At 31.5% G+C, this 27,977-nt stretch overlaps 3 protein-coding genes across 7 annotated transcripts; 2 read left to right on the forward strand and 1 right to left on the reverse strand.

The window, feature by feature from the left end:
* Positions 1 to 561: 561 nt before the first annotated feature.
* LOC108777365 (prostatic acid phosphatase) lies at positions 562 to 4,128 on the forward strand. The gene is made up of 7 exons (XM_018544232.1): positions 562 to 863; positions 1,369 to 1,467; positions 1,845 to 2,270; positions 2,374 to 2,497; positions 2,668 to 2,879; positions 2,963 to 3,131; positions 3,935 to 4,128. The coding sequence occupies exons 1-7, from the start codon at positions 762 to 764 to the stop codon at positions 4,069 to 4,071; spliced, it is 1,269 nt and encodes a 422-aa protein (XP_018399734.1). The 5' UTR covers positions 562 to 761; the 3' UTR covers positions 4,072 to 4,128.
* A 2,347-nt stretch (positions 4,129 to 6,475) lies between these two features.
* On the reverse strand, positions 6,476 to 16,443 carry Mvl (solute carrier family member malvolio). Its single transcript, XM_018544164.1, has 11 exons — positions 15,859 to 16,443; positions 14,489 to 14,611; positions 14,139 to 14,365; positions 13,596 to 13,734; positions 13,358 to 13,519; positions 12,720 to 12,878; positions 12,593 to 12,643; positions 12,089 to 12,471; positions 11,789 to 11,999; positions 11,550 to 11,620; positions 6,476 to 6,665 (listed from the first exon to the last, which is right to left on the reverse strand). Exons 1-11 carry the CDS (start codon positions 16,024 to 16,026, stop codon positions 6,608 to 6,610), a joined length of 1,752 nt encoding a protein of 583 aa, XP_018399666.1. The 5' UTR covers positions 16,027 to 16,443; the 3' UTR covers positions 6,476 to 6,607.
* Positions 16,444 to 23,309: 6,866 nt separating this feature from the next.
* On the forward strand, positions 23,310 to 27,469 carry Zyx (lipoma-preferred partner zyxin). 5 transcript variants are annotated; one of them, XM_018544212.1, is made up of 7 exons: positions 23,310 to 23,721; positions 24,106 to 24,169; positions 24,521 to 24,726; positions 24,907 to 25,393; positions 25,972 to 26,309; positions 26,591 to 27,006; positions 27,090 to 27,469. In XM_018544212.1, exons 3-7 carry the CDS (start codon positions 24,592 to 24,594, stop codon positions 27,340 to 27,342), a joined length of 1,629 nt encoding a protein of 542 aa, XP_018399714.1. In that variant the 5' UTR covers positions 23,310 to 23,721; positions 24,106 to 24,169; positions 24,521 to 24,591; the 3' UTR covers positions 27,343 to 27,469. The 5 variants fall into 5 exon arrangements, with proteins under 5 accessions (XP_018399714.1, XP_018399716.1, XP_018399718.1 ...); XM_018544214.1 differs by having other exon boundaries at positions 24,931 to 25,393; XM_018544216.1 differs by having other exon boundaries at positions 25,054 to 25,393.
* The last annotated feature ends 508 nt before the right edge of the window (positions 27,470 to 27,977 follow it).

Raw genomic sequence — 27,977 nt, forward strand, 5'->3', positions numbered from 1 at the left:
CTATAGATTTTTTTTCAAGTCTAAAAGAGGTCTTCGAGTTTTATGTTTGTCGAATAATTATCGGTGATTCATTCACGCTATACATGCGCTCAATGTCAAGTGCCAGCAAAGAGAACCGTGCTTCACGAAGGTCGGAATGCAACTCGCGCTTCTCGTTGCAAGAACCCGCTGTACAACAACCGGCGGTGCAACTTGCTGCATGGCTCGTTTACAATGTTTACATAATAGGACTCCCCTACACTCCTCTATTTTGGAACAGCTGTTTTCTTGTCAACTACACTTCTCCCGTCTCTATCCCTCTTCCCGTTGCACTTGACCACGTGACCGTGCACAAGAGAGACTGGAGAAAGTGAAGGGATGACAAAGAGGGAGAATAATACGCCACGTATTTCTACTACTACATCATAGTAGGAACATAAAGAGCGAGAGAGTGGACATTGGAGCGGATGGGAAGCGGAAGATTCGGACGGTGGGGGAAGATTTTAGGTGGGGGCAGGTGGGGGACAACCCGACAGTCCCGGCAATGGGATCCTTTTGTATTCGAATGTGTGTGAAGTTGTGCGCATTTTGCGAATGTACGTATGTATAGGTAGCTGTTCGGTATCGGCACCACGCGTCGAAAATGTGTATGCGGCACAGGAACATTCGTAGATTTTAGCTGACCACCTTCGACTCATCCGCACGGTCACGTGTAGTCGACACGTGCAGCCGCCGTTTGCTCGCGAATTCGCGTCAACGTCGAGCCGAAGTCCGCACGCGGCATGGACACCGGAATGCTGCTCTTTGTACTCACGAGCGTCCTCGCCACCAGCTGCTCCGGCACCGGCGACCTCGACCTGGGCACGATCGTCTTCGCGAATGTCGTAAGTGAATTTAGATCACGCTTTTTCACCTTTTTGCTCGGCTTTAACGTTTCCGTTGTCTAACATTTGCCAAAACGAGTGCCAACTCGTTCTTATCGTTTTCTTCTTATTTTGTCAATTTAATTTGAGATATTGTGTAATTCATCAGCTCTTCGGTTTAAAATTGTATTTCAAGACTGACAAATAATCCAATATACAATTTGCTTTGGATAAACTACAAATTGTAACATTTATACCAAAATATTGTGTCAAGATCCACCTTGATTGAATATAGTTTTTTTGCTTATTGTGTTCAATATTTCTCGGTTAATTTTTACTTAATATTGTTTTATATCAATATTGCTTTATATCGTTATTATTTCAATATATATTATATGTCTTGAATTTTTACGTCGTTTGTAAAATACCTATGCAAAATTTTAGAGACGTTTTTATTTTTTGTCTTGACGTCTGATGACTCATAAACTTATTGTGGGAACATAATGGAACTCATTTTTGCTTGCAGTTATACAGGCATGGAGATAGGACTCCTATTGCACCTCATGCAAACGATCCTTATAAGAATGAATCGTTATGGCCAGTTCCATTTGGACAATTGACAAATGTAAGATAATTATAATTAATAAATGTAAACAATTATATGCATCGAGAATATATTTTTCTTCCAATAGATACGTTTCTTTGCATGTTCTTGATTATCTTATCTTATCATACATAAACATATCTGAAGTATTTAAATTACAATACTGTAAATTGTTCTGTCAAATGACCAGGTTGGCATTCTGTATGAAGAAATCGATGAAAATAGATTATACAAGTTTTAAACAGATTATACATATGCAGACACGAGAAAAAAACGTTATTGATATAAAAATATTAGTACATATTAAATCAATTTTAAGAATTACTTTTCTTACTGTATATTGATTTCTTAAAGCTTGTACGTTAAGTTTACTAATGTTTAACATTTGGAAAATATAGATAGGGAAACATCAACACCTACTTCTCGGACGTTGGTTAAGGAAACGATACTCCGGATTTTTAAGCGATATGTACACACCATATGATATTTACATTCAAAGTACGGATGTAGATCGTACCCTGATGTCAGCCGAGGCGAATCTCGCAGGTCTTTATCCACCAGTGAGGACTGAAATATGGGATAACAACATCTATTGGATACCGATCCCTGTACACACCATACCGGCATTGGAAGACTACGTGTTGAAAGCGAGCAAATATTGCCCGCGATACCAATACGAGTTGGAGAAGCTCTTAACGTCACCGGAAATAGAACACATAAAAAAGGCAAACGCGAAGCTCTTTGCTTACTTAACTGAGCACAGCGGGGATAACATAACTTCTATTAGAGCAGTTGAACATCTATACGATAATTTATATATTGAAGTATGTCGAGATGTTCTATATTATTAATTGTATATGCTATTATATATCATAACTTCCTCATTGGCTTGGAGAAACATGATAAAGCTTTGGTTTATTGTTACAGACATTGTATAACAAAACTCTACCGCAGTGGACGAAATCGGTGTTTCCAGAGAAGATGAAACCTCTTGCTACATTTAGTTTCATGATAGAGGTTTACAACAAGATACTTAAAAGATTAAAAGCAGGTATAATTAATATCGATCATTTATTAATAATTATATTTATATTTATATATTTTAATGTTAATTTTTTTGTATGTAATATTTTTATTGATATCTTAATATATTATTTTGTACACTTTCAAAGATGCTTAAATATTTTCAATTATATAGTCGATTCAATTTTAAAACGTTAGGTCCACTGCTTGGAGAAATGATAGATCACATGGTCAAGAAAGCACAACATACCTTACAACCTGATAGAAAGATATGGATGTACAGTGCTCATGATGAGACTATAGGCAATATACTTATGACTTTGAATGTATTCGAGCCGCATCTTCCACCTTACGCTGCTACGGTTCTTATCGAATTAAGGATAAATTCAAAAAATCAATATTTTGTGACAGTAAAGTATTTTATTTAATTCATATGCAAAATATTTTATTCAATTTTTTTTATTTTAATATTTATCCTTTCTTTATCCATTAGGTTTCTTATAAAAATACAACGGAGGAACCAATACTTATGACATTACCGGGCTGTGATACGTTATGCCCTTTAAATGAATTTATTAATTTGACGAAAGACGTTGTACCTGAGGATTGGAAAAGAGAATGTCAAATAGGTCGAAATGAGATAAGTTCTAGCGATATCATTGGTAATTATCGGATTTGACATATCGCAATAATATTTATCTAAATTTTTTCTAATGTGTATATATTTACATATACAGGTGTCTCACACTACCGTATTTTTTTTAAGGACATATTTTGAGATAATTTGATGACGAGAATCTTAATATAAAAATATCGAAGCTATAATAGTTTTTAAATTAATCGCAATTAAATTTCGCTAATCACAGAGCTGATATTTCGCGCGCTTAGACATGACTAGTGATGAAAATACCACGAGGACTCCCTTAACATGCAATGTTTTTCAGAAAGTTGTTTCTGTTTCTGAAATCGATTTGTACATTTTTAATTATACACACATGTGTATAATTAATATGCATAATTAATATCGGAATAGTAAAATATCAATTTTATAAAATATCAATAACAAGATATTATACGATATATATCAGCTGTCAAAATAAATTCGCAACTATGTTCATTTGTCTCATATGGTAAACATTTTTGTGGCAATATCGATAAATTACTTTTTACGTGAAATTAATTAATAATTTTGTGTCTGTTATAACATTGTGTTTTACGTAAAAACATTTTATACGACAATATTTAAATACTAAATCTTATATAATCTTATAGGACTTATATTTTGTACGACTTATATATTTTTCTATTAAGATTTTTTTTATAAAATTATTTCAAAAATACTTTCTTTAAAAAATGCGATATTTGTGAGATACCCTGTATATGCAATGTTATTTAATGATATTTTACATGTAATTATTTAGATTGCTCATCACAAATTTCAATTAGCATTTTTTATTTGTTTCAGCAATTTTATCATCGTCCATATTAATGCTAGTTTTATTGGTCCTAATAATAATCGTCTTTATATATTGGCGATATAAAAGAGAACACAGACAGTATTATTTTCGCTTAGCATACAATGGCTATAACGATGCCATGTAACGGATATTTGACTAGCATAATTGATATGGTATTAAAAATAGGTTAATCGTTGGTTATTAATGCCCATAATAAAATTAAGCGTTTTTTTTACAATTTTAAAATTTTAGACAAATCATATTTGACATACATATTTGATTGCTTAAATTGTAAATAATTTTTATCCGTATGTTTTATTCGGTTTTATTCAAAAAAAGCTCTTATAATAAATGACATCATTTGATGATTAATTTTTTTTTACTTTTCGTGAGGATACTTTTACTGTTTTAAATAGGAACTGTATTTCCTTGTCAATCATATATATATATATGTATATATATATCTATATATTACATACAAATACGTATTATTTGATATGTACAATTTATTATATTATTTATATTATGATATATTATTGCCTATATTATAAGCATAATATTTTAAATTTTAGCTTATTTTCAAGAAAAGATTTTCAAAAATGTATCTACGTAAAAATCACAGCATTCAGAAATTTTGGTTTGCTGATTCTTAGATCTAATTTATTTGAAATTGAGCAAGATCAAAGTCCACAATCATCGTGATAATAACAATTTATAATATATGTCACTCTATTTTAAGAAACAGTAAATTCGAATAGACAAATCAATATCAAAAAATTTTATAAAATTTTATTTTATGAGACTACCTTATTTTAAAGAGACAAGTAATCAAATACTTTTATAAAATATACGTATTGCTATTTATAATAACGCCTTAAATTATCAAACTTGAAAATAAGCATATATCTTGGATAATAAATGTTCAATGTAATTAATTCGGCATATTGCTAAATATAGAATAAGTAAATTTTGCGACAAAATTTTATGAGAAACAAGAACTTTTACTTCATAGAATAGCTACACAACTAAACTACTGTTACAATTGTTTGTTACATGTGATATTGCAGTGATTGTCTAGTCATGATGTATCGAGGTTAAACTTTTTGTGAGCTTCGTACAATATGACATAATAATTTTTAAAAGAGAAATAGCTAATGCAAAACACTGCCCGAAAACAAATTTTATTTACAGAAATTTAGTCATCTCTCATTGTCAGTGATCGTACAAATTATGACGTAGTATGTTTGTAAAAATATACCTTTTTCTAATTTTGATATATGTATAATGCTAATTGGAATTTTATGAATTGTGATTTATACAATTGCGGGCTAAAAGTTAAAATACACGAAACATATTCCTCTTTTAAAATTGGCCATCTTACAATTTAGTTTAATGACAATGTCATAAATAACCTACTGCGCGTCTCGACTTATTTAGTACTTATGAATAAGTGAAAATATGTAACGTGCGTATCTCATTAAGAATATTTTTGTGATACTTAAAACAACAGTGTGATATGTAACGACGGAAAATTTTTATCATATTTGTTGCTTTTGAAAAAATTGCGGATATTTTATTTTATATGCAAATTAATAAAAATTAATTCTCCATTCGAAATAGTATCTACATTCTTTTGTATATTATGTACAACTAGATAATTATGCATGAAAGTTAAAATTGTTACAAAATTGCATTTTATTTCAATATAACATAATTTTAATATATGTATATATATATAATTTACAAAGCAAATGTAAATACATATTACAACATTTTTTTAAAGATATTGTACATATAAAATACTTATTAAGTTATTAAATATTTGGTTACAATATATTGTTTACCAAATACGTAATATTGTCAATATACATATATACTTTATTTAAGAGATTTACCATCCTTTACGCATAGGAGGTGATAAAACGAATAAAGTGGGGATTTTTACGTATATCCTGTACACGTAAAAAAAGTCCAGGCTTAGAAAACTCCAGCAAATGAGAATGGATTAAAATGGATTGGACATTTTGTCTATTCAAATACATATTTTAAGCAGCGAAAACTTTTTTATTCTCAATTGGATTCGATTAGATTCAACTGGATGTAATTGGATTGAAAAACTGCGTTTCCTATTCAAAATTTTGAACAATATTCACGATGCACTGAAAAAGCTAACGTTATTTTTAGATTGAAAGGTATACATATATGCTCTGTGCAATTCCTATAAATGAATAAAAATGCATTCAGGAATGCATTTGAAAAGGATTCATTTTAATATTCATGAATCCGTATTTCTGAAAATCTGAATCTATTTTAATCCATTTCAATCCTTCTTTATATGCTGGATAAAATAATCTTAACATGTCCACTTTGCACACTTTATATTGCTTTTATATGCAAAGGCTGGTAAATTTCTTGTTGAACAAAGTATATTTGTCTTCTATCAATATAAATTAATTAATTTTAATTATTCTATCATATAATGAAAAAATTACAATGTTAACGAATTGCAATGTTAAAATTGCAATATTAACAACTTTAACGATGGAATGAGTGCGATGCATCAAGAACTAAACATTACCTCTTATTTAATTGTGCAATTATAAACAGACTTGTCTTCGTCATCCTCGTAGCATATAACTGTTTACTACATATTCCATGTTGATATTCTTGTTAAGATATTATCATTCTGATATAGATGAAAAACTACCGTTTTCTTGAATAGTAAACGCTGGATTTGTTCTGTAATATATTTAATATTTAACATATTTCAAGATATTGCCCGCATCTTAAAATAGATATCAAACAATAAATCAAATCGCGGCAACAGCATGAATTTCGGCGTACATTCTTACCTTTGTTACGAAACGTCAGCCTTGTATAAATTCATTTTTAGACTTTTGTTTGTTAGAAATATGCATGCAATAAAAATAGTTTTGGTTAATTGTGCTCGTCATACATAAATTTATTTTTAGAAACAAGAAACAAATGAAGAAACAAAAAGGACTGACAGTAGTGGAAGGATGGGAGCATCAACGATACATATCATATAATAACGATGACGAAGCAAACTTTATGGTAAAAGCACTATTACATTTATTATAAAAATATATCTTTCAGTAATCATACACATACCATAGGGCTTTATGCTGACATCACGAGAGATGATATAAGCACCTTTCCAATGCAACATTGTTTTCATGTGTTTGTGTAATACATTGTCTCATCGTATTGTCTCATACATTCAATTGCATTACTCCAACTAAGTGTTTAACGAGGTTTCCGACGTATTGTGAAAACTATGAATGAATAGAACTCTGTATCATAAGCATGTACAAAAGTAGCTTATGATATTTTTTAAAATATTTGTATATATAGTTCTCTCTACTTAAAGATCATTTATACAAATTCGACATACAAATATATATATATATATATACTAAATTATATATATATATATATAATAATCACAGATTAAATCAATAAATTAATTAAAAAGTAAATAAGCTTATATTCAAGAACTCTTAAAGGTTCAGCTTAAATTATTGTTACAAAACGAGTCTCTACGAGTACACATAGTGTAACGTAAAAATAAAAATATTAATATTGTATGCTTAAAATTTTAAAGCACATGCATTGATTAGAATTAATATTTTAATACAAATAATTAATAAACATGATTAATTAGTATATAACAATATAAAAATATAAATAGGGCGTAGAGCCAAATTAATTTAACGAATTATTTTAATTCATATATTAATACAAATTCAGACGTTTCGACTCCGATCGGGTCATTTTCAATAATACAATTATTTTACTTAAAATTAAATTAACATTATATTTTTACAATCTCCATAGTGTTGAAATTCATGGATTCAGTGCATTAAATTTGAACATTCATATTTGTATGTGTTTTATCTTTGATCCTGATAAAAAGTATAAAAATTAACATTGTTTAAAAATTCAAATACTAAATGTCTTATTAACCCTGTCAAAAATATTAAAATCTAATACAAATATAAAAGTCATATATACCTTGTCAAAAATAAAATAAAAATTTGTGATCTGTCCATATGTAAATTTATACTTTTTATCAGGATCAAAGATAAAACACATATAAATATGAATGTTCAAATTTAATGCACTGAATCCATGAATTTCAACAATATGAAGATTGTATAAATATAATGTTAATTTAATTTTAAGTAAAATAATTGTATCATTGAAAATGACCCGATCGGAGTCGAAACGTTTGAATTTGTATTAATATATGAATTAAAATAATTCGTTAAATTAATTTGGCTCTACGCCCTTATTTATATTTTTATATTGTTTTATACATATTGAGCCTTCTTATTATTTTTTATGATTAATTAGAATAATAGTCAATATATAAAACGTACTGTATAATAGAAGTCTCGAAAAATGTGATAAAAATACCTTATAGTAAAAGCACTTGACATACCGAGTCATAATTTGTCTAATTAGACGCGTGTGAGTATTCAAACGCATTCTATTATTAGTAGATAACAGGAAGTCAATTATCTTTAGACAAATGAAATGCAGAAATTATGAGTCACGAATCGATTTATTCATCTTTAGCAGCCATTTATCTTAATTTAGCACACAAAATTGTATTACTCTAACATCTTGAAGTAAATTTGCATTTTCAATCATTTCTCCATTCACCATATTTTTTTCTCCAATTGTAAATCTCAGAAAAACATATGATCATCTGTTACAACAACGACACGATACAAAAATTATATTTTTAATTTTTCTGTTATTACACTAAAATTGTATCTTAAAATTGTTATTACAAAATAATAATGATTCAACGTATTTCAACTTCTTTTCTGAAAAACATTATTTTTTAAGATGTATCGTTGTTATAAGAAATGAACAATATATTCAAGCAGTCCATAAATGCATTTATCTTTCAAACTTTAAGCACTTCTATTTTAATTAAAAGCAAGTTGAGAGAGATATTTCATGTATCTGTTGTTTGCGCTTAGTATACGATCTCATTTTCATAACAAATTTAACGCGGACGTCACGATACAAAAATTCATTTTATTCACATAAAGTCACATTTTACAAAATACATTTCAAGCTACATAAAAAATTTTTATTTGTACACAATATAAATTAAATAGATTACGAGTCTAAGCTAGAATGTGAGATATGCTATTTAATATTGTGGTAACTCGGCCATCAGAGGTCCAAGGAAGAGACTCGCGCCAATTCTCGCATGTATTCGAGATACGCGAAATCCTCTCTTTCATATAGAACCTCGATCTAAGATTCCTTCAGACGTCTGAGGCAGGCTCCCACTATGATGTCTTACTGACGAGTCCATTAGTGGGGGCCGGGACGACACAACAAAATTACGTGAAATTCTTCGCAATATATTAGAATAAATTATCAAAGAAATTTAGGTTTTTAATTGTAATTTGACTCTTACTTCGCTCTTTTTAATGTTATTTGTACATAAAATTAAAAATAAAAAGTTTGATAGAATCTTAATTAAAATTTACCTTTCTAGCGCAATTTTAATTAAAAGATTCTATCAAACTTTTTATTTTTAACTTTATGTGCAAAAGAATTTATTAAAATCTTTAATTTAAAAAGTTTTTAATTTTTAATTTAATTTATTGTGTGTGTGTGTGTGTGTGTGTGTGTGTGTGTGTGTGTGTGTGTGTGTGTGTGTGTGTGTGTGTGTGTGTGTGTGTGTGTGTGTGTGTGTGTGTGTGTGTGTGTGTGTGTGTGTGTGTGGCTTATTGACCTATTTCTCTATATTAGTTGTCAAAAAAATCTAGTTCTTATATGTAACTGTACTTTATATGTTTAAATGTTATTTACAGTGTTTACACTGAGATGGCCCGATAAGGGTAGAAACGTTTCTAATTTTTGTATTTTACATTTTATTTATATTAAATAGCATTTCACATCCAGCTTAGATTCGTAGCCTATTTAATTTCTATTGTTTTTATTTATTGAGTCTCATTATTATAATGAGTCTCATTATAATTTTATTTATACAATTCACATGAAAGCATACAGCGCACAAAAGAGGTATATACGAGAGCAAATCATTGAAATCCGTGTTAATAATGAAGACGCAAGTTTTTCACAAAATTTTTTTTCAATGTAATCTCCTTTTAGGAGGATATAATTTTTCCCAACGCTCTGCTATTTTTTTTAACCTCTCCGAAAAATACGAATGTCGAACTCTGTGATATAGGCCTCTATTTCGGCGATGATCTCCTCGTTCGACGTGAATCTCTTTCTACTGAGCCATTTTTTTTCGAAAATAGAAAGTTTCGAAAGTTGCGAAACAGGAAGAAGTCGTATGGGGCCAAATCCGGAGAGTACGATGGATACGGCAGCAATTTATAGCGTAATTCGATCAATTTGGCTGTGACGGCTGCGGAGTGAGCCAGGGCATTGTCGTGAAACAACACTTTTTTTCGCCAAATGGGGTTGTTTTTTTTTTCAATTCAACATCGAATCGGCCCAATAAATCAGCATAATACTGTCCCGTGATAATCTTTCCCTTCTCCAAATAATTAATCGATAAAGGTCACGCCTTGCGTATTCCAAAAAACAGTGGCCATCACCTTTCCAGCCGATGGGACCATTTTGGCTTTTCTTCGGAGCACGTTTATCAGATGAAGTCCACTGTGTTGACTGTTCCTTGATCTCCGATGTTATAGTGACGAATCCATATTTCATCAATGATTACTACTCGACGCAAAAACTCCTGCGGATTGCGCTTCAATAACTTCAACACTGCTCCCAAAATTGATAGCTACATTCGCTTATTGTCCACCGTAAGCAATTGCGGGGTACCCATTGGGCTTTTTTATTCCTAAGTTACCATACAAAATATTGAATGCCATTTCGTACGACAGCCTCTGCTACTTTACACATTTTTGTTCGGCGATCAGCCGCAATCATATCGTGGACCTTTTTAATGATTTCCTCAGTAACAATAACTACCGGGCGGTCTGGGTGTTCCTCATCAAAAACGGATGAACAATCACGTTTGAATTCATTGAACCAATATCTGATGGTTTTCATAAATGGTGAAGAGTTCCCGTAGACAGCATCCAACTTCGTTTTTATTTCTAAGCATGTTTTTCCATCCAAAAATAAAAAGCGAATCATGGATCGATATTGCTCTTTTTCCATTGTATCAAAAAACACTAAAAAAAAACTATCAAACTTATCTTCTTCTTCTTCTAATAGAATAATCTCAAATCAAACTTGTCAAATCAAACCATCACATAAATCAACCCTGAAATTTTGTATGGCATCATTTGACAGATTGTAGTACACGATGGTAATGTGTTAACTTACATTAGCAAGCTGCCTGTCTTCAAACACGGGTATTTATTGATTTGCCCTCGTACAAAATCACAATACTTTTACATACAAAATTAATCTCGGTTATATCAAATATTTTGCATGTAATACTACATGCAAAATTACAGTTCTAATTATTTTATGTTAAAACATTTTGCCATAAAGATAGACAAGTGATTAATGTTCGGCGAAATTATATATACGTATATTGGATTTAGTCACAAATGCGATAAATTATATAGCTAAAATTCTTACCTGGCATAAACTGCAGGATTTGATATACCAAGTGTTGGACTTACGGGCGTGCCGATATATTTAGTAACCAACTAAAATAAAAAATTAATAAATGGAATAATAACTTAACGATTGCATTTTATAAAAAATGAGATGTATTAATAAGTATTAAAATATTGAAAAGAAAAATTATAGTAATTTAATGTCCAAATATAAATAGCACACGTGCGCAATATACAAACAAGAAAAAATGTACATACCCAGTTATTACCGAGGGAAGTTGCACCCATGCTCACAGCCATGTGTATGGCTAAATAAGCGCAAAAAATAAGATACAAAATCGCATATATACACATAGCTAAATATATGGCCCAATGATGAGGTAGGTCTTCTTGAACAGTTTGTATCACAAAATATATATTTATCGTTATTACTAGAACTGACAAAGCAGTTGCCACGATTTTATTCAGTCTGCAATATAAATACAATACAGACGTAAAGAAGAAAGACAACTTTCAATATATTAAAAACATTGAAAATTAAAACACAAAGCTACGTACATTCCATTTCGAAATTCACCCATAATTTGAGCACTGCTTGTGAAAGCAATTGTTGGTAAAGTGGCAAATGGTAATTGTAAACTCATTGTAGCATTTAAAATGTCGTTCATGCCACTCAAATTGTTCATGTCAGCCAAAAATGCTACCAAAAACGTAGGAACTATGGCGATTGTTCGAGTAAACAGGACTCGCTTCCATCGTGCCCACTGCAGATTCAAAAATCCTTCCATTGCAAATTGACCAGCATAAGTACCCGTCATAGTAGATGATTGACCGGCGGCTAAAATACCAACAGCCCATATGTACATTGCAACTGCGCCGAAGGAGCAACCGAGAAAGATTCCTCCTTTGTAAAGATCAGCTTCAAACGTCGCATTGTTTTGCTGTAGTTTAGAGAAAAGAATATACTTAAAACCTTCTTTTTTTCTTTTATTAAAGAATTGGCTGAGAAACAGTAGTTTCTGCTGTGAAAAGAATCAATATAAAAAACTTAAAAACGCTTACCTGAAAAGTCTTTGTACCGAGTGTATAATTATTTGCTTCGCAAACTTTATACTGTAACATAAAACAGAAAAATAATTCAACTATTTTTTCATTTGAAATCACAATTAGTTTCAATAATTGTACTTACAACATCGTTATTCGTTTTATTATAGAGACCATGAGCAAATACAGCCACGACAAACACGTTGATTAGAAATGAAACAAATAGTGCAATGCATGCTTCAATGAAGTAATACATGTTAGCATCTTTGATCTTTGCAGGCTGTCTTCTATCAATATCTCTAGACTAAACAAATAAATAACATTATGTTTACATTTATATACAAAAAGGGTTTCCGGATTTTTAGGATAAGTTCGGGAGATAGTAGATCTCAAAAAATCTTTGTTAAAAAACCTGTGTCCTCTGACATTTTTAATGACGCATTTTTAAGGAGCTAGGCGTCCAGTCACGCGTGACAACTAACAATATTAGTTCATGTTCTTTGATTTTCTTTTTGCAAAATTTTTTTGACGATAAAAAAAGCAAAACGCTGTAAAAATGTTACCGCGTGATTAATTGTGTATCTCACAACTAATCCGAAGGACGCGCAGCTCCTTAAAAATGTGTCGGGGAGGACACAGATTCTTTAATAAAAATTCTTTCATTTCAAAATAATAAAGGAATTTATTCTTTTTGAGAAATTTATCATCTCTTGAAGTTTATCTTAGAAATCTTAATACCATGTACGTTAAGGAATCAGTCGCGCATGTGTTTATTATTCTTACTTTGACTAAGGCACTGTGAAGGTACAAATTATGCGGCATAATGACTGCGCCGACGATTCCTACAGCTTGGAGCAATACTTTGTTATCGTAATTCATTCCATTGTACCATGGAACAAACATACCTCTTATAACATCTATTTGAGAAGGTGCGGCAACTACGTACTGAAACGAAAGCCATTGTAACATAATGTGGGATTTACATGAGAACTACAATCGAGATATTTTGAAATAAGTCTACCTCGTAACCAAAGGTAATTGCCATGATCGAGATGAGAAAACCGAAGAAAAATTCCAATTTTCTCAATCCATATTTATCCAAAAATAAAAATGTGAATGTATCAATTACTGTGATAAGAACACCACCCCATATAGGAATCCTGAAATGCAACTTTTCTTATCACAAATCTTCTGTATATTTATATGCATTAATTGATTATAAATTAATTCATAGTAACAGAAAAAGAAAGAAATAAAGATAATCAAAGAAAAATAACATAAATACATGAAAATAAACTGTTTAATAATATTTGCAACTTAAGTAAACATAATCTGTAAATATACATACGTATATTACGCGGATTATAATATGTTCTTCTATAGTATATAAAGTATTTTTATATATCATTTTTTATTCCCCAGATATTTTGTATTTAGTTAGAATTATTTTCTCAAGTAGAGATTCAATGTCTGATTTTGAATGTTCCAGATATTCCGAAGAATGTTTTGTATGCGTTAGCTTACGTGTATAAATAAATATTTAACAATCGTATCAAGCACTTACGCTGTATTAGATAAGAGGTAAAGGGCAATAGCCGTTCCTATTACCTCTTGCATATCACTACCAATAATTGCTATTTCAATCATTAACCATAAAATAAGTCTAGGTACTTTTTTGTATTGTCTGAAACACATCTCTGCCAGATGTAAACCGGTTACTACGCCGAGGCGCGCACTGAGTCTTTGCATAACGAGACCTAAGATAGTAGCGCTTAATAGTACCCATAATAACTGAAAGCAAAGACATCAACAAGGATTATCATTACCAAAAAAAAAGATAATCGAAAATTAATATAATAGTAAAATTAATAAAACTGATTGCAGTAACATTTGTTTTCATTCCAGCAGGTGTACCTTGTATCTTGCTACCACTCCGGATTGTAGATCCGATTCTATGTTGCCAGGATCCAAATAAGCTATGGACATTAAAAACCCAGGTCCCGTGAAAGCCCATAGTTTTCTAAAACTAAAACCTGTCTGCAAATAAGAATTACAGTCCTTGAGAGATTAATTTTGAACGCATTACTGCACATTGATGCATATTAAAACTGCCATACACTAATCTAATCTAGTAAAAGTAAAATACAAATACTTTGAATTATAAAATACATACATATTTTATCCAACAGCATAATAAAGTGTAAGAATGTGAGACAGTAAATACACGATAGGAGTGAAACGATAAGAACATAAGATGGAAAGAGTATAGGATAATAAAAATGACTAATGTACAATTGAAAAGTATAAGTAATATAGATATATATATATATATAAAACAGATTTCAGACTATAAAAACCTGGCATACACTGTTTTTGATAAGTTGAAATCAATTTTTTTTAATTCCCTGTTCCTATATTGTCTCTACTATTTAATTGTGTGCCTTATCAGGCTTAAAAGTATGAATGTGAGGTGAGAATGTGCTAGTCAAGCATTTAGAAACTTGATATTGTCCTTTTTGTTCTTTATTCATCGTTTATTAACGAAATCGGTTAAACATACTAATTTCGCGAAAATTTCGTGATTTATTCCGTTTTTACATTGTTATGCCCGAACCGTCTCGACACTCGTTAAGTACCGGAATTCGCTGTCCCTGGAGTAAAAAGATCGCGTTGCCTATCTAGCATATTATATTAAACATACATGTTTATATTAATTTTTATACGATTGTTTCAATGTACACTAAGTGCATCCAACGAATTTGCTAAAAGTTATGGTGCTAAAAACAAGAACAATATCAAATTGCTAAGATTGACTAACAAGATGATATAATAAACTACAGTAAATACACTAGTAAGATGATATATTATTTACTAATGTAAATTTACTAATTTAAATAATATATCATCTTACTACATTAGTAAATAAAATGTTAATTTTAATTTAAAGACATATAGTAGACTTTCTGATACAAAATGTTAAAATTAACATAAAAATGTTATTAAATAAAATTATGTTAAAATTTACATAAAAATAGTAATTTTAACATTTCTACATTTCAGAAAGTCCACTATACTTCTATGTCTTTAAGTTAAAATTAACATTTTTTTAACAGTAAGTTTTTAAGTGCTTGTGACTAGCACATTTTTACTGTCCCACACTCATACTTTTACTATCGTGTAATTGTGTTATTCTTATCGTCTCACTCTTTTATATTGTACATATACTTTTTCACCTTCTTACTACCTTACTGAATAGCACACAGAGGATACAAGGATCGACTTACATGTCCTGTTTCTGGTACTTGCACTCTTTCATCGGCGAAATAGGTTTGATCGTGGCTGGGAGACAGCGAAGTGTTCTCGTTGGGCTTTCCAGCCTCTGACTCCTGCATACGCTGATGCGGTACTGTGGTGACATCGTCACTAGATTTCACGTCGTAACTACTGTGCATAGTGTACTAATAAAACACTAAAAAAGAAGACACTTATAAAGCAGAACTTTCTATACGCAGAACATAAAGTTAGATATCGGAGTGATGAAATCGAGCGAAGGAAGACTATGATCCTGATAAAACATACATATCTGAAAGAAGAAAAAAGAGAAAATGTTAGATAATCGTCGGCGACGTACGAAACTATTTTAATGGAGCACCGGGGGGCTAGCTCTCCTTCGTTACAACAAACAAAGAAAAAACACAGGTGGAACTGGTAAATCTGTAGTAGATCTCTGGATCGTGAATCGTCGTGCCGAAAGTCGGTGACCTGGGACAAAATAAAGTATTTCTCTTCGGAGTATTTTGACTCACTTTGGAAAAATGGAACACGCGAGTCAACGAGATTGGGCAGCCAAAGATCACGTCCGGATCGATGTCATCGATGATCGATCAAACGCGTACCGCGAAAAATCACCAATCAGTCACTTCACTATCCAGCTCACAGCTGTTGACTGCAGTAGTGAAGCAGCGCAACGAATCGGTCGAACGCTACAAACTTGGCCGCGTAATGTGGCAGGTTGGAGCTTGGAGCTCTTGGTCTTGGAGTGGGGGACTGCCAGGGACGTAGTAAAGCAAAATTCCGAAGTGCGTCAAGATTATTGATAAAAAATTTGTGTTATTTACTGACAAACATGTTTTTTATGATTAAATTTCTTTGTAATAATGCATACTTCTTATACCTAAAGTGAAATAAGCATGTTTGATATTTGACAAAAGGAAAATTCTAGTGCAGTTCAGTGCAGTAATAAAAAAGCACAATTAAGTTTTTCGCGAATTTAACTGAATTTAACTAATAAGTTAACTGGAACTTGGTTGAAATCAAAAGCGTGACTTTGAAGAGTAACTTCAACGGATTAATTTAAACAACAGCAATCTTATCAAAAAGTAGATATAGTATCTGGATAAATTAATTTTTGTAAACACATATGGGATAAAAGATCAGATCGAACTTGGAGTCTCCTAAGGAATTAAATATTAAAAAATTTGTTATAGCAAACACGTACAATTCTATTTTAGTTGAACTACAATCGTTGACTATGTTAATTAGATTTTCGAAATAGTAATTGGTTAATTAACAGTTAGTTATAAAAGTAAAAAGGTTAGCAAGTTGATAATTTTTTATTTTTTAATAGTTAAAAAATTAATAATTTTTATCTTATTTATTAATTTTTAACGTTTACTTTAATTACAGTAATGTTGTAAAGTATATATCAATTTTAACTTATGACTTTTCCAAAGTTATAATTTTTTGTATTGAATATCGATCAATTATTCTCTTTTTAAAACGTTAGACAATTAGACAAAATCCATGATTGCAGTAGGCATGCTGCCTTTCTAGTGCACAGCCACTTACATATATTTCTCTCGAGTTTAAAATAATAAAGATAGTATATTAATTTATTTAAAAGCACTGTTTCTCTTTAATTAAAATTTTACTTAAATAATGTATATATATACACAATAATACAAATATTTTTTTATAATAATCTAAGTACGAATCACATAACATATATTAGGGAGTTGCATTAAAAGCCCCTGTTCACGTTTCTGCGTATGCTACAGTCTGTGCTCTTCGCTTTACTTATGTCATTTTGAAGTATGAACATTTTCCACTAAAATTCAGTCAACAGACGTCATTCTTGTTTACACATGTGCTTTTCTATGACTGAATTAAAATGGAACATGTGGTCTGTTTTCTATTCCTGCACTATAGACTGAACTAGAACTCTCTTTCTCGCTTTCTACAAATATCAAACATATACCTATCTCACTTTAAATTCTAAAAGTGTACACTAGAAAACAGCCACAGAAAACAGACCTATATGATAAGTTGTTTTTCCGACGTGTATTTCTACACTATTTTGAAAAAAAGTACAGCTGAAACTAATCGTATGCTCGTATAAACTTATAGTGAATCTGCTCCATCGGAAACAATATGTAGAGACTGGTTTCGCCGATTTAAAAGTGGTGATTGTTCACGACAAACAACGAACAGGTCAGCTAAAAAAGTTCTAAGATGAACAACTGCAAGCTCTATTAGAAGAAAATTCAACTCAAACATTCACAGAATTGTCTGAATAACTCGAAGTCGATAAAGCAACTATTTCACGATGTTTATAAGCTATTGGAAAGATTCAGAAAGAAGGAAAGTGGCTGCCACATGAATTGACCAAAAATGCCATTGCCAATGTTTAAACATTTCAATTTCTTTGCTTGCAAAGCATAACAAGAAGAATTTCTTGTGGTGTATCGTGACCGGTAATGAAAAATGGATCTTTTTCAACAATCCGAAACGCAAAAAATTATGGGTTGATCCTGACCAACCATCAATATCGACTCCAAAGCAAAATCTACGGTTACAAAGCAATGCTCTGTATTTGGTGGGACATGGAAGGTGTCGTGTATACCGGCTATAGTTGTTGCTATAGCCGTAAAATAAACACTGATCTCGAATGGGAGGTTTCTCCCGCATCCAGCGTATTCTCCGGATTTGGCACCAAGTGATTATCATCTGTTTCGATCGATACAACACGCTCTGGAAGATACACACTTTTATAATTACATGTAATTATAGCGAAGTCGAAAATTGAGTTGCTGAATGGATTGACTCAAAAGACAGATCATTCTTTCGTCGCGGAATTCAATTTCTGCCAGAAAAGTGGCAAAAAGTCATAGCTTCCGAGGGAAAATACTTTGATTGAAGTATTCATATATTTTGTTATTGGAATAAATGCAAAAGGATACAAAAGAAAAAACAACGGCTTTTAATGCAACTTCCTATCCATCTTTCCAAGGATGAAAATGTAAAAAATCAATAATTTCTTCATTATAACTTGAAATAATAAAAATCTTCACTTTTTTATATTTCCGCTCTAAGGAACATGTGAGAGTGCTAATTTTTTAAATAGAATTCCTTACACAGATCATCTTTTCTTTTTTCTTTCTCTTCAACGTTAAAAGAAAAACAGAAAAGATACATCGTGCAAGAATTAATTCAGCTAAAAAAAAGAAGGACCTTATAATTCATGAAAAATTTGAGAATACGGTCCTAGCTATATGTACAATTGCTACCCAATCAGTACAGATTAACATTTCAAAAATATATTTTTAATATTTATTTAATATTATTGATCTTATATTAAAAATGTTATAAAATTAAATATTTTATAAAAATATATTCTTAAAACATTGTCTAACTGATTGAACAAATGTTCTTCTAATGACTCTGACTACGCTGCAGTGTGCAATTCAGAAAAGTCTTCGTCTACGACAGGAGAGGTCCAAGTTCTTTGAACCGCGTCATCAGCGGGTGACATCAGTCATTATAAAAGGCAAACATTCTGCTAATGCCTAGAAGTCTGCACGCGTGCCTTGGTTCACGAAAAGAGACCGTGACACGATCCTGGGAGATCCCCGAGTTTATCGGCGATGTCGCGACGTGTCGTATCAAATTGCGCGGAACACGCGCATCCTTTTATCCACTTTCGCATATCTAGCTCTCTTTATTTTACAAAACGTCCTTCTCGCGCATATAAGTAGCACGCATTATTATTCTGCATCGTATATTGCAAATTCCACATTCGATATACAAATGCAGTCAGCGGTTGAATTGTACTAGTGTGATACATAATACATAATGCCAAACGAATATGTAATAAAGCAGTTGCAAAAGAAATCAGATTAATATCGCAATTATGGCATGATTTTTAGAATTATAAGATTTACAAAAAGAAAATTCACTCTTGTATCGATATCGATAACAACTAAAGTTAAGAAAGTATATGTATATGAAGAGTGTTCCACTATAAATTCATCTATACTGAATTAAAAGAGATAAACTAAATAATTAAGTATAATATTTAATTAAACATTTTGAACTCTGTGAATATGATCGTTATCATAACATAACACATGTATATTGATTATTAATAATCAGAATTATTTATTTATTGTTTTATTTTTATACTTTATGAGCTGAAAAGACTTTGCAATATCTTTTAGAAACGCATTTTGCCTAGGAATTTTACTAGCAATTAGTAGTAAAAGAACTATTTTTAAATATTCATTAAAAAATGCAAATATGAAGTAAGAAAAAAAATCGAGATGTTCTTCTCCGAAGAGCGATGTTCGGTTGAAAAATGTGCATTTTATTCGATAGCGTGAAGACATAATGTTTTGCCTGACAATTGCCACGTAACTTGATATCTATACCGATATTTTAGTATTCCACGATTAGATACTGCGAAGATGAGTATAAATTCATTTTTCTAGTCTATTTTGCTGCTGGACACCAAAACTAAAATAGTTCATAAAAATGCTGAGATATGTTATCACGTATAGTTAAAAAAAAATATAACGAAGATATTTTCAATTAGATTACCTATCCTGTCACACACACATAGAGATATATAGGAAAATATTACACAATTATTATAAAAGAACAAATTTTTAAAGATAAGAAAATATTACACAATTAATAGAAGAGTGGATTTTTCGAAGTATTATATGAAGTGATAGAAGCTTTTAATCGCGATAAAGTAATTAAGTGGTGTGATAATAACACGTATGCATGCAGTTGCGTATGCTTTATTAGTCTACTTCTTTGTTTTTGTGTAAAAAGTCAAGAGAAATTACACTATTACATTCATCAAGTTTAAGCATCAAGCACAACAGGTAATACGATAATATACAAAACAGTAATGCGCGATAATAATACGCGACAACTTGTTATTTTTACTCTGTTAGTTGTTTTTCGCGAAAAGATAAAATACAAAATGCAAATGACCGCAATTAAAGCGTAAGCATAGCTCTTATATAATGATCGTTAGTTTTTAAGTGTAATACCAGCAAAAGCGGCTGACAGAAAGAAGCAAATGATAAATATACAAAGAGTACGTCGATTTTATGTAAATTTTACAAATTAGCTATCACTAATTTTCTAAAAGAATGCGCGAGAGAATTTAAGGGCTATGGAACTTACGTTAATTTATGAGAATTTTTATTAGTACAATGATCTTTTAGAATAATACTTTGATGAAATTCTAATTAACTAATTAATTGATCATCAAATTAATAATGATGATCGTTATTTTGTTATCTGTTACTAATAGTAATCGTTAAGAATTATAAGTGCAGTAATACTGTTATATCAAATTTGGATAATGATTAACGGATGAAATGGTTATTTTCGTTAATTAACAATTTTACAAGAGCAATAATAACGTTTCAGATCTTAATCAACTTAATCAATGCTTATCTAATCGTTTGTAACTTGCTTTTTGAAGACACTGTTTAGATATAAAACGTTTAACCATTATAATTGTTCGATTAAAGAGCTATTATAATTGTCAGATAATTAAAAATATATTATAAAAGAATATTTAAATTTCTGATGTATATTCAAATTGCAATTTTTTATGAATAACGCAAATTTGTATCATATGTATATATAATAATATGCAAATACATCAGAAATTTAAATATTTTTTAATAATATGTTTATAATATTAATTTATAAAAATTAGAAAATAATAGAATTTTTTAAAAAATATAAAAAAATATACAAAAAACATTACTTGTTAAGAATTGTTTATCGATCAAAACTATTACACTGTATTGTTAGTAATTGTTTAATCAAACAACTATTTAAATAATCGGTTTTAAAGTAACAGCTGTAACTGTTTAGTAAAAATAATTGAACTCCGGTATCAGAATTGTATTAAAACAAGTTGACTTAAACTTGATACTCATATGTAATTTATTATTCATAATTTCTCTAATCCTTCTGTGTTAAACAATAAATTAATTCTCTTTGTGTTGACAGCTTAATAAAATAATATAGATGTTACTTGACAAGATAATTGCGAATTACATTAATTAAAATCGAAATCATTCTTATAAAGACGTTTATGATAAAAGAATCTTCTTTCATTTCTGATAATTTACATTAATTTTTATTGGTTCTCATTAATTTGCTGGGCAAATCTACATGTGTGATTAATGTTTAATTTTTGACTTTACGACATTGTAACAATAATAAAAAATCGTGATTCATCTCGGTAATTCCGGAAACAAGGAAATCTCGAATGAAACTCGGAATATATCAACTGACGGAAAATAATTATCATTGTATTATATATTGTATCTTGAAATAACTTTTCTGACATATAAGCTTAACACTTTTGTTATTTGTTTTTCGCTTTTTGTCTCTTCCCTTTTTTCTTATTTGCAACCATTTTATCAACAATCTTGTTTCGCACGTATTGCTTCGAGTATTTCTCGTTTCTTTCGAAGATAGTCAACTTTTATCTTAGAAAAGGAAGCTCAAGATAAGAAGCAAAGAGGCAAGAGACAAAAAGCTGTAAAAAAACGCAAGAAATAGGAAGCAATAAAGAGTAACATTATAGAAATTAGACTTTAAAGTATTTCCATATTATATTACTCATTTGCTATATATACAAGAACTGAAAATAAATTGTCACTTGTTTAGTTATTTGGAAAAAAAAAAAAAATGAAAACATAAAGACAAAAAGAGAAAATATATATACTTTAAAAAATACATATATTTTATATTTTTCTATAATTAATTATTACATCAAAATTGGTTTTCAAAATTAATATTACGAAATTTTATATAATGATTCAAAACATTCAAACTCATTTTCTAGAAAACTTTGTTTTTTGAGTTGTGTCAAATGATTATATATTTCATATATAGCTGATAAACCTATATTAATCTAGGAAGTTCTTCTGAAGTTTTTTTCTTTTACATAAAAAGAAACTAAAAAGACAAATTAAGAGTCAAAAATTAAAAATTATTCTTTAATAACGTAGTAAAAAGATAAAAAGAAGTAATATAAATTCACATAAAAAACATGACTAAAATTGAAGATATAAACGTGTGTACATAAATTTTTTTCTTTTGTAAGTTTTAAACGGAATAAGTGAAGATTTATAAAAGTCAAAAGTTCTACACGTGTATGAATGATTTATTTATTAGTAATCATCATAAATATTATATTATATATATCTGTTCAGCAGCAGATAACTTCTGACAACCTCAACGTTGCAGATAAAGTTGAAGATAATAAGACTATATCTCGAGCGGATATTAGTCGTCGTTACCTTGACGCTGCAAGGGACCGTGAAGTTGATTCCTGTTAGTTCCTGCTCTTTAAAATCCCGACGACAATGCTCGTGAATGCGTCATCCACCTCACGCACTCTCTCCTACTCCGCCCGATCAACTGGTCCAAACTCTCACCGGCGCGGGAGGCAGATACTGCACATAGTCATCGCGCGTATCCGCTGTCATCCTCCGTGGTACTCTGTGCGGTACTCGTGAACATCCGGACGGCTCATATATATGTATACTCGGGGAAAGAACTTCGCGAAAAAGTTCAAGAAAGTCATGGAAATCTAGGAAACCATCATTGACGGCGCATTCATTTTGCTTGTGAGACGGAATCTATCGAGCTGACTCCCAGGTCACCGAGGGTGTGGTACAAAGATAACACGCGACTTCCGTCACGCGCCGATAAGGGGGGCCCAGTGAGTCGCGTTCATGCACTGAGAAAGGTGGGTCTGAAGAAAAAAAAGGATTATTCTTCTGATCCATGCAGAGAATCATTGACGAGGACGACGAATCAACTAGGTACGTGTATATATATATATATCCTTCAGTAGAATCATATGTTTGTCCTCGATAAAGGATAAGTGTAATTGAAGCGACAATAACAGCCTTCGACGTCTCATGAATCACGAGAGTCTCATGTGTCATCTGGTTTTTCTCTTTCATACCTTCCCTACTCCTCTTTCTCTAGACTAGGATAGCCCGACAGACCATTGGACTGGATACTCCTCTCTCTCTCTTTCTCCCTTCCCCTCTCTCTTTCTCTCTCTTGAGTGTAGAAAGTGCGTACTTTCGTGCTCGAAGTACTCGTACAAGGGTCGTTGCCATTACGCGACTGTTCCTGCTGTCAAAGTCAAAGCTGTAGTTCGATCGCGAGTCCGAATGACTCCCTTTTAATTTTTACAGGCCATCTCGCACCAGTCATACTGCAGTTCGTGTTCGAACCTCCTGAGACTGGTGGCTCAGTCAGGTAAGATCGACAATAAAAGTGACGTGGAGAAACCGAATTAATACAGACGAAAGTCGATTCTATATCTTGAAACAAGATGAAAATTTAAAAAGTGAGCAAATATAGGTGTTAACTAATAAAATTATGAACATTTTAGCACATTCACTTAATTATCAAGATACCTCGTTTCAAGATATAGAATTGATCCCTAGATCTCAAATTAATTTAACCTGTCTCGTCGCAGAAGTTTAAGAATTTAAATCAAAGTATAAATGTTTTATTTATGTTAAATTCTTTATGCTATATTGGCTACGTTTACACCGTGCACTTAGGCCGCGGCCTATACAATAGATGTTCTTGTTTATTCTGTAGGTTAAACAAAGACACCTATCTCTGATAGGAAGTTCATTTCCCTTCGACCGAGACACTAAAAAAAGAGAAGGATGGCGAACCTGGGCAATTTAGAGCAGCAGATCTCAAGCTTGCAGATCGGCGATGAGGCGGCCAAGGGTGCTGTCAAGCCTGGCAAGAAGGTCGGACCTGCGGTACCGCCGAAGCCGAAAAAATCTCAACCTCAGGTGAATTCTAATCTCCCAAATATAAATCATACCTGTCTCTACTTGTCATATATACTAATAAGAATGTTTCCCTATTTGCATGCATCCCCAAATACGGATGCAAAAATGGTAACGAGATCCTGTATATTCAATCAACGAAGCCATCCACGAAAATCCTAATTAATTACCTATCTGTTTTAGATACCGCAAAGTTATACCATAAAGACTCCTCCTGTGCCATCATACAGCACAGTCCTTAATAATACATCCAGCGACAAGACCTCAAATTTATACATGAACGCACCCTCGCCGTACGTCCCACTGGATATAAAGAATGACTTTTCACAGATGACACCTGCGAATGGCAAGGAAGCGTCAAAGATTTATCAGAACAATGACAATTTATACACTCGTCAGCCAGAGGAGAAGTTTGAACCGAAGTACAGATACGACGAAAAGAATTATTACTCTAATATAGGGAACATGCCGGCACCTCAGGTACCTGTGGCGGAAGATCGTGCGAGCAGGGCAACCAGAAACGCAGTATACAGTAACATAGAACCGCCAGTAGGCTCCACTTATGAGTATGTTCCATACGAAATGGAGAAAGAAATTATATACAGCAACATTCAGTGGAATCCTAAAACAGAGAATACATATTGTAACGTTCCTGCTACACATGGAGCTGGTAAGAATCTTTCTAATAGCGAATTTGGTTACTTGCATTACACTCGATTAGTGCATTTTAAAATACGGATAAGTATAAAATTAGAAAATTAAATGTAAAAGCTTCTATAAATATTTTAAATAGTTAAATAATGATATCATTAATATAAAAAATGTCACGTTATTTAAGACAAAACAGAACATACATATTTTGTTTATTATTACATTGTCAAAATTATATTATGCTATTGCATTCAGATAGTTTATATAAAGCAGCTTTTTTTGTGCACTAATACAGTGTAGTGCGAATGACTGAATTTACCTAAAATCTGGAAAAAAAAAAAGTTAAATTAGAATAAATCATACAAAAAGAATGATTTTGCTGAAGAAGTATCTAAAAACTTAGCTATATATTAACCTGAAAATAATTTTGTTGAATCATTAAAATAATTACGTAGGACGCTTAAGCATAATGAGCAATGCTATAAAAGTTGTAAACTAATAAAGTGTCTAAACCTCTTTAAGAAGTGGAAAATAAGATCCGGTTTTGCAGTAATTTTTTGGCAAATCAGTACAGTATACCGATCTTTCTGCTTGCAGACGATTTGCCACCTCCGCCTGAGCCGTCAGAGTATGTTTCCTGCGTACCTGGGAATTCGTTTCCACCGCCACCCGATGAGCTGCCTCCACCACCGAGTCCCGTCTCATCGAGTTACAGTGAGTTGAGACGTGCTACTTACCAGACGGATTTTCCATCAGGCAACTATCCCGCTGATATCTATGGCCCGAGTTCTCAGTCCAGCTCAACATACGAATCCATATATGAGCCGATTAATCCCAGACCACCATCGCAATTGTCATGTAATTATTCCATGTACTCCGGCTATGGGTCGGCTACGTCTACTCAGCCGCAGGGCAAAGTGTCTCCCGTTAAAGAAGTAAGTCTTGAAATTCTATACTGTATGTCAAATTTATCGAATTATTTTTAATTTGTTAAAATGTAAGAAAAAAATAAATTTCACATTGCACTCACATATTTTATTCGATTTTTATACTTAAAGTGTCTATAGTTTTATTTATTTGTAATAAGAGAAAGAAATGTAATTTAATTTAAAAAATTAGATTAATTTTGATAATCATTGATTACACTATAAAATAATTGAATACAATTGTAAAGTAGTATGTGTATCTGAAATTAAAAAGCTAATTTTATCTACAGGTCGACGTTCTTACGGATCTGTTAGTTCAAGGAATGGAAGATAATAATGAAGACAGTGATATATATGGCATCTGTGCGCAATGCGGGCGCAAAGTAGAGGGAGAAGGAACCGGATGCTCGGCGATGGATAAAGTCTTTCACATAAGTTGTTTCTGCTGCTTCGTTTGCAAGGTCAATCTACAAGGAAAACCTTTCTACTCATTGGAAGGTAAACCTTATTGCGAGGAGGATTACCTCAATACTCTGGAAAAGTGCTGCGTTTGTACTAGACCGATATTGGACCGAATATTGAGAGCTACTGGCAAACCATATCATCCTTCGTGCTTCACCTGCGTTGTCTGTGGACAAAGTCTTGATGGTATACCGTTCACTGTGGACGCAACGAATCAAATACACTGCATTCAGTGTTTCCACAAGTGAGTTTACCCCGGTTTTTTTTGTTTGTTTCTTCAATTATTATTCAATTCTAGTTAACTAATTCACATTCTTGCGTTTATAGGAAATTTGCTCCACGTTGCTGCGTCTGTAAACTACCTATAATGCCCGAGCCTGGTCAGGAAGAGACCATACGAGTGGTAGCACTAGATCGCAGTTTCCATATTCAATGCTATAAGTGTGAGGATTGTGGATTAGTATTATCATCCGACTCGGAGGGACGTGGCTGCTATCCCCTAGACGATCACATCTTGTGTAAAAGTTGCAACGCTACCCGTGTCCAAGCCTTAACGTCTCATATGACGACCGAATTATAAATATATAGACGCGACAGCTTATATAATTTGTTGAAACTTCGAGAATATGAATGAAATGTTAAATCAAGTATCGTGATTAACTGTAGCGATATAAGTACCGTTATGCAAAGTGTTTCTTAATAATGCCCTAATGCACTAATTATATAGAGCTATTTCTGATTTAAAAAAAACTGATTCGAAGAGTCCTTTATCATTTTGCAATTTTCGCAATATTTTTTTTATTACTCGATGAACAAAATATCGAAAATTGATATATAAGACAACTTTAAGATATCTTTTTCAAGTACTTTTAGAAACATTCTTCAAAATATTTCATTAAGAACACTGAAAGATTGAAACAATCTTAAAATTTTCATATTTATCGATTTTATCCGTTTATTTGATAATTTTTAGAAATATTCTAACTCTGTTACAAAAATTGCAAATGGTAGAGGACTTTTTGACTCAGTTTTTTTTTAATCAGAAATAGTACTATATGATTAATAGGAGTTATTTAAGAAACCTCCAGAGTATATACACGGTATTATAGGTCCTTTTTTATGTGTACGTAAGATTTCTATTCCGCTACTACTATTTACACTTTATATATTCAAAACCGATATTTGCTATCCTATTATATTAACAAAAAATCATTT

The sequence above is a fragment of the Cyphomyrmex costatus genome, unplaced genomic scaffold (assembly GCF_001594065.2).
Source record: "Cyphomyrmex costatus isolate MS0001 unplaced genomic scaffold, Ccosl1.0 scaffold43, whole genome shotgun sequence".
Classification (NCBI taxonomy): Eukaryota; Metazoa; Arthropoda; class Insecta; order Hymenoptera; family Formicidae; genus Cyphomyrmex; species Cyphomyrmex costatus.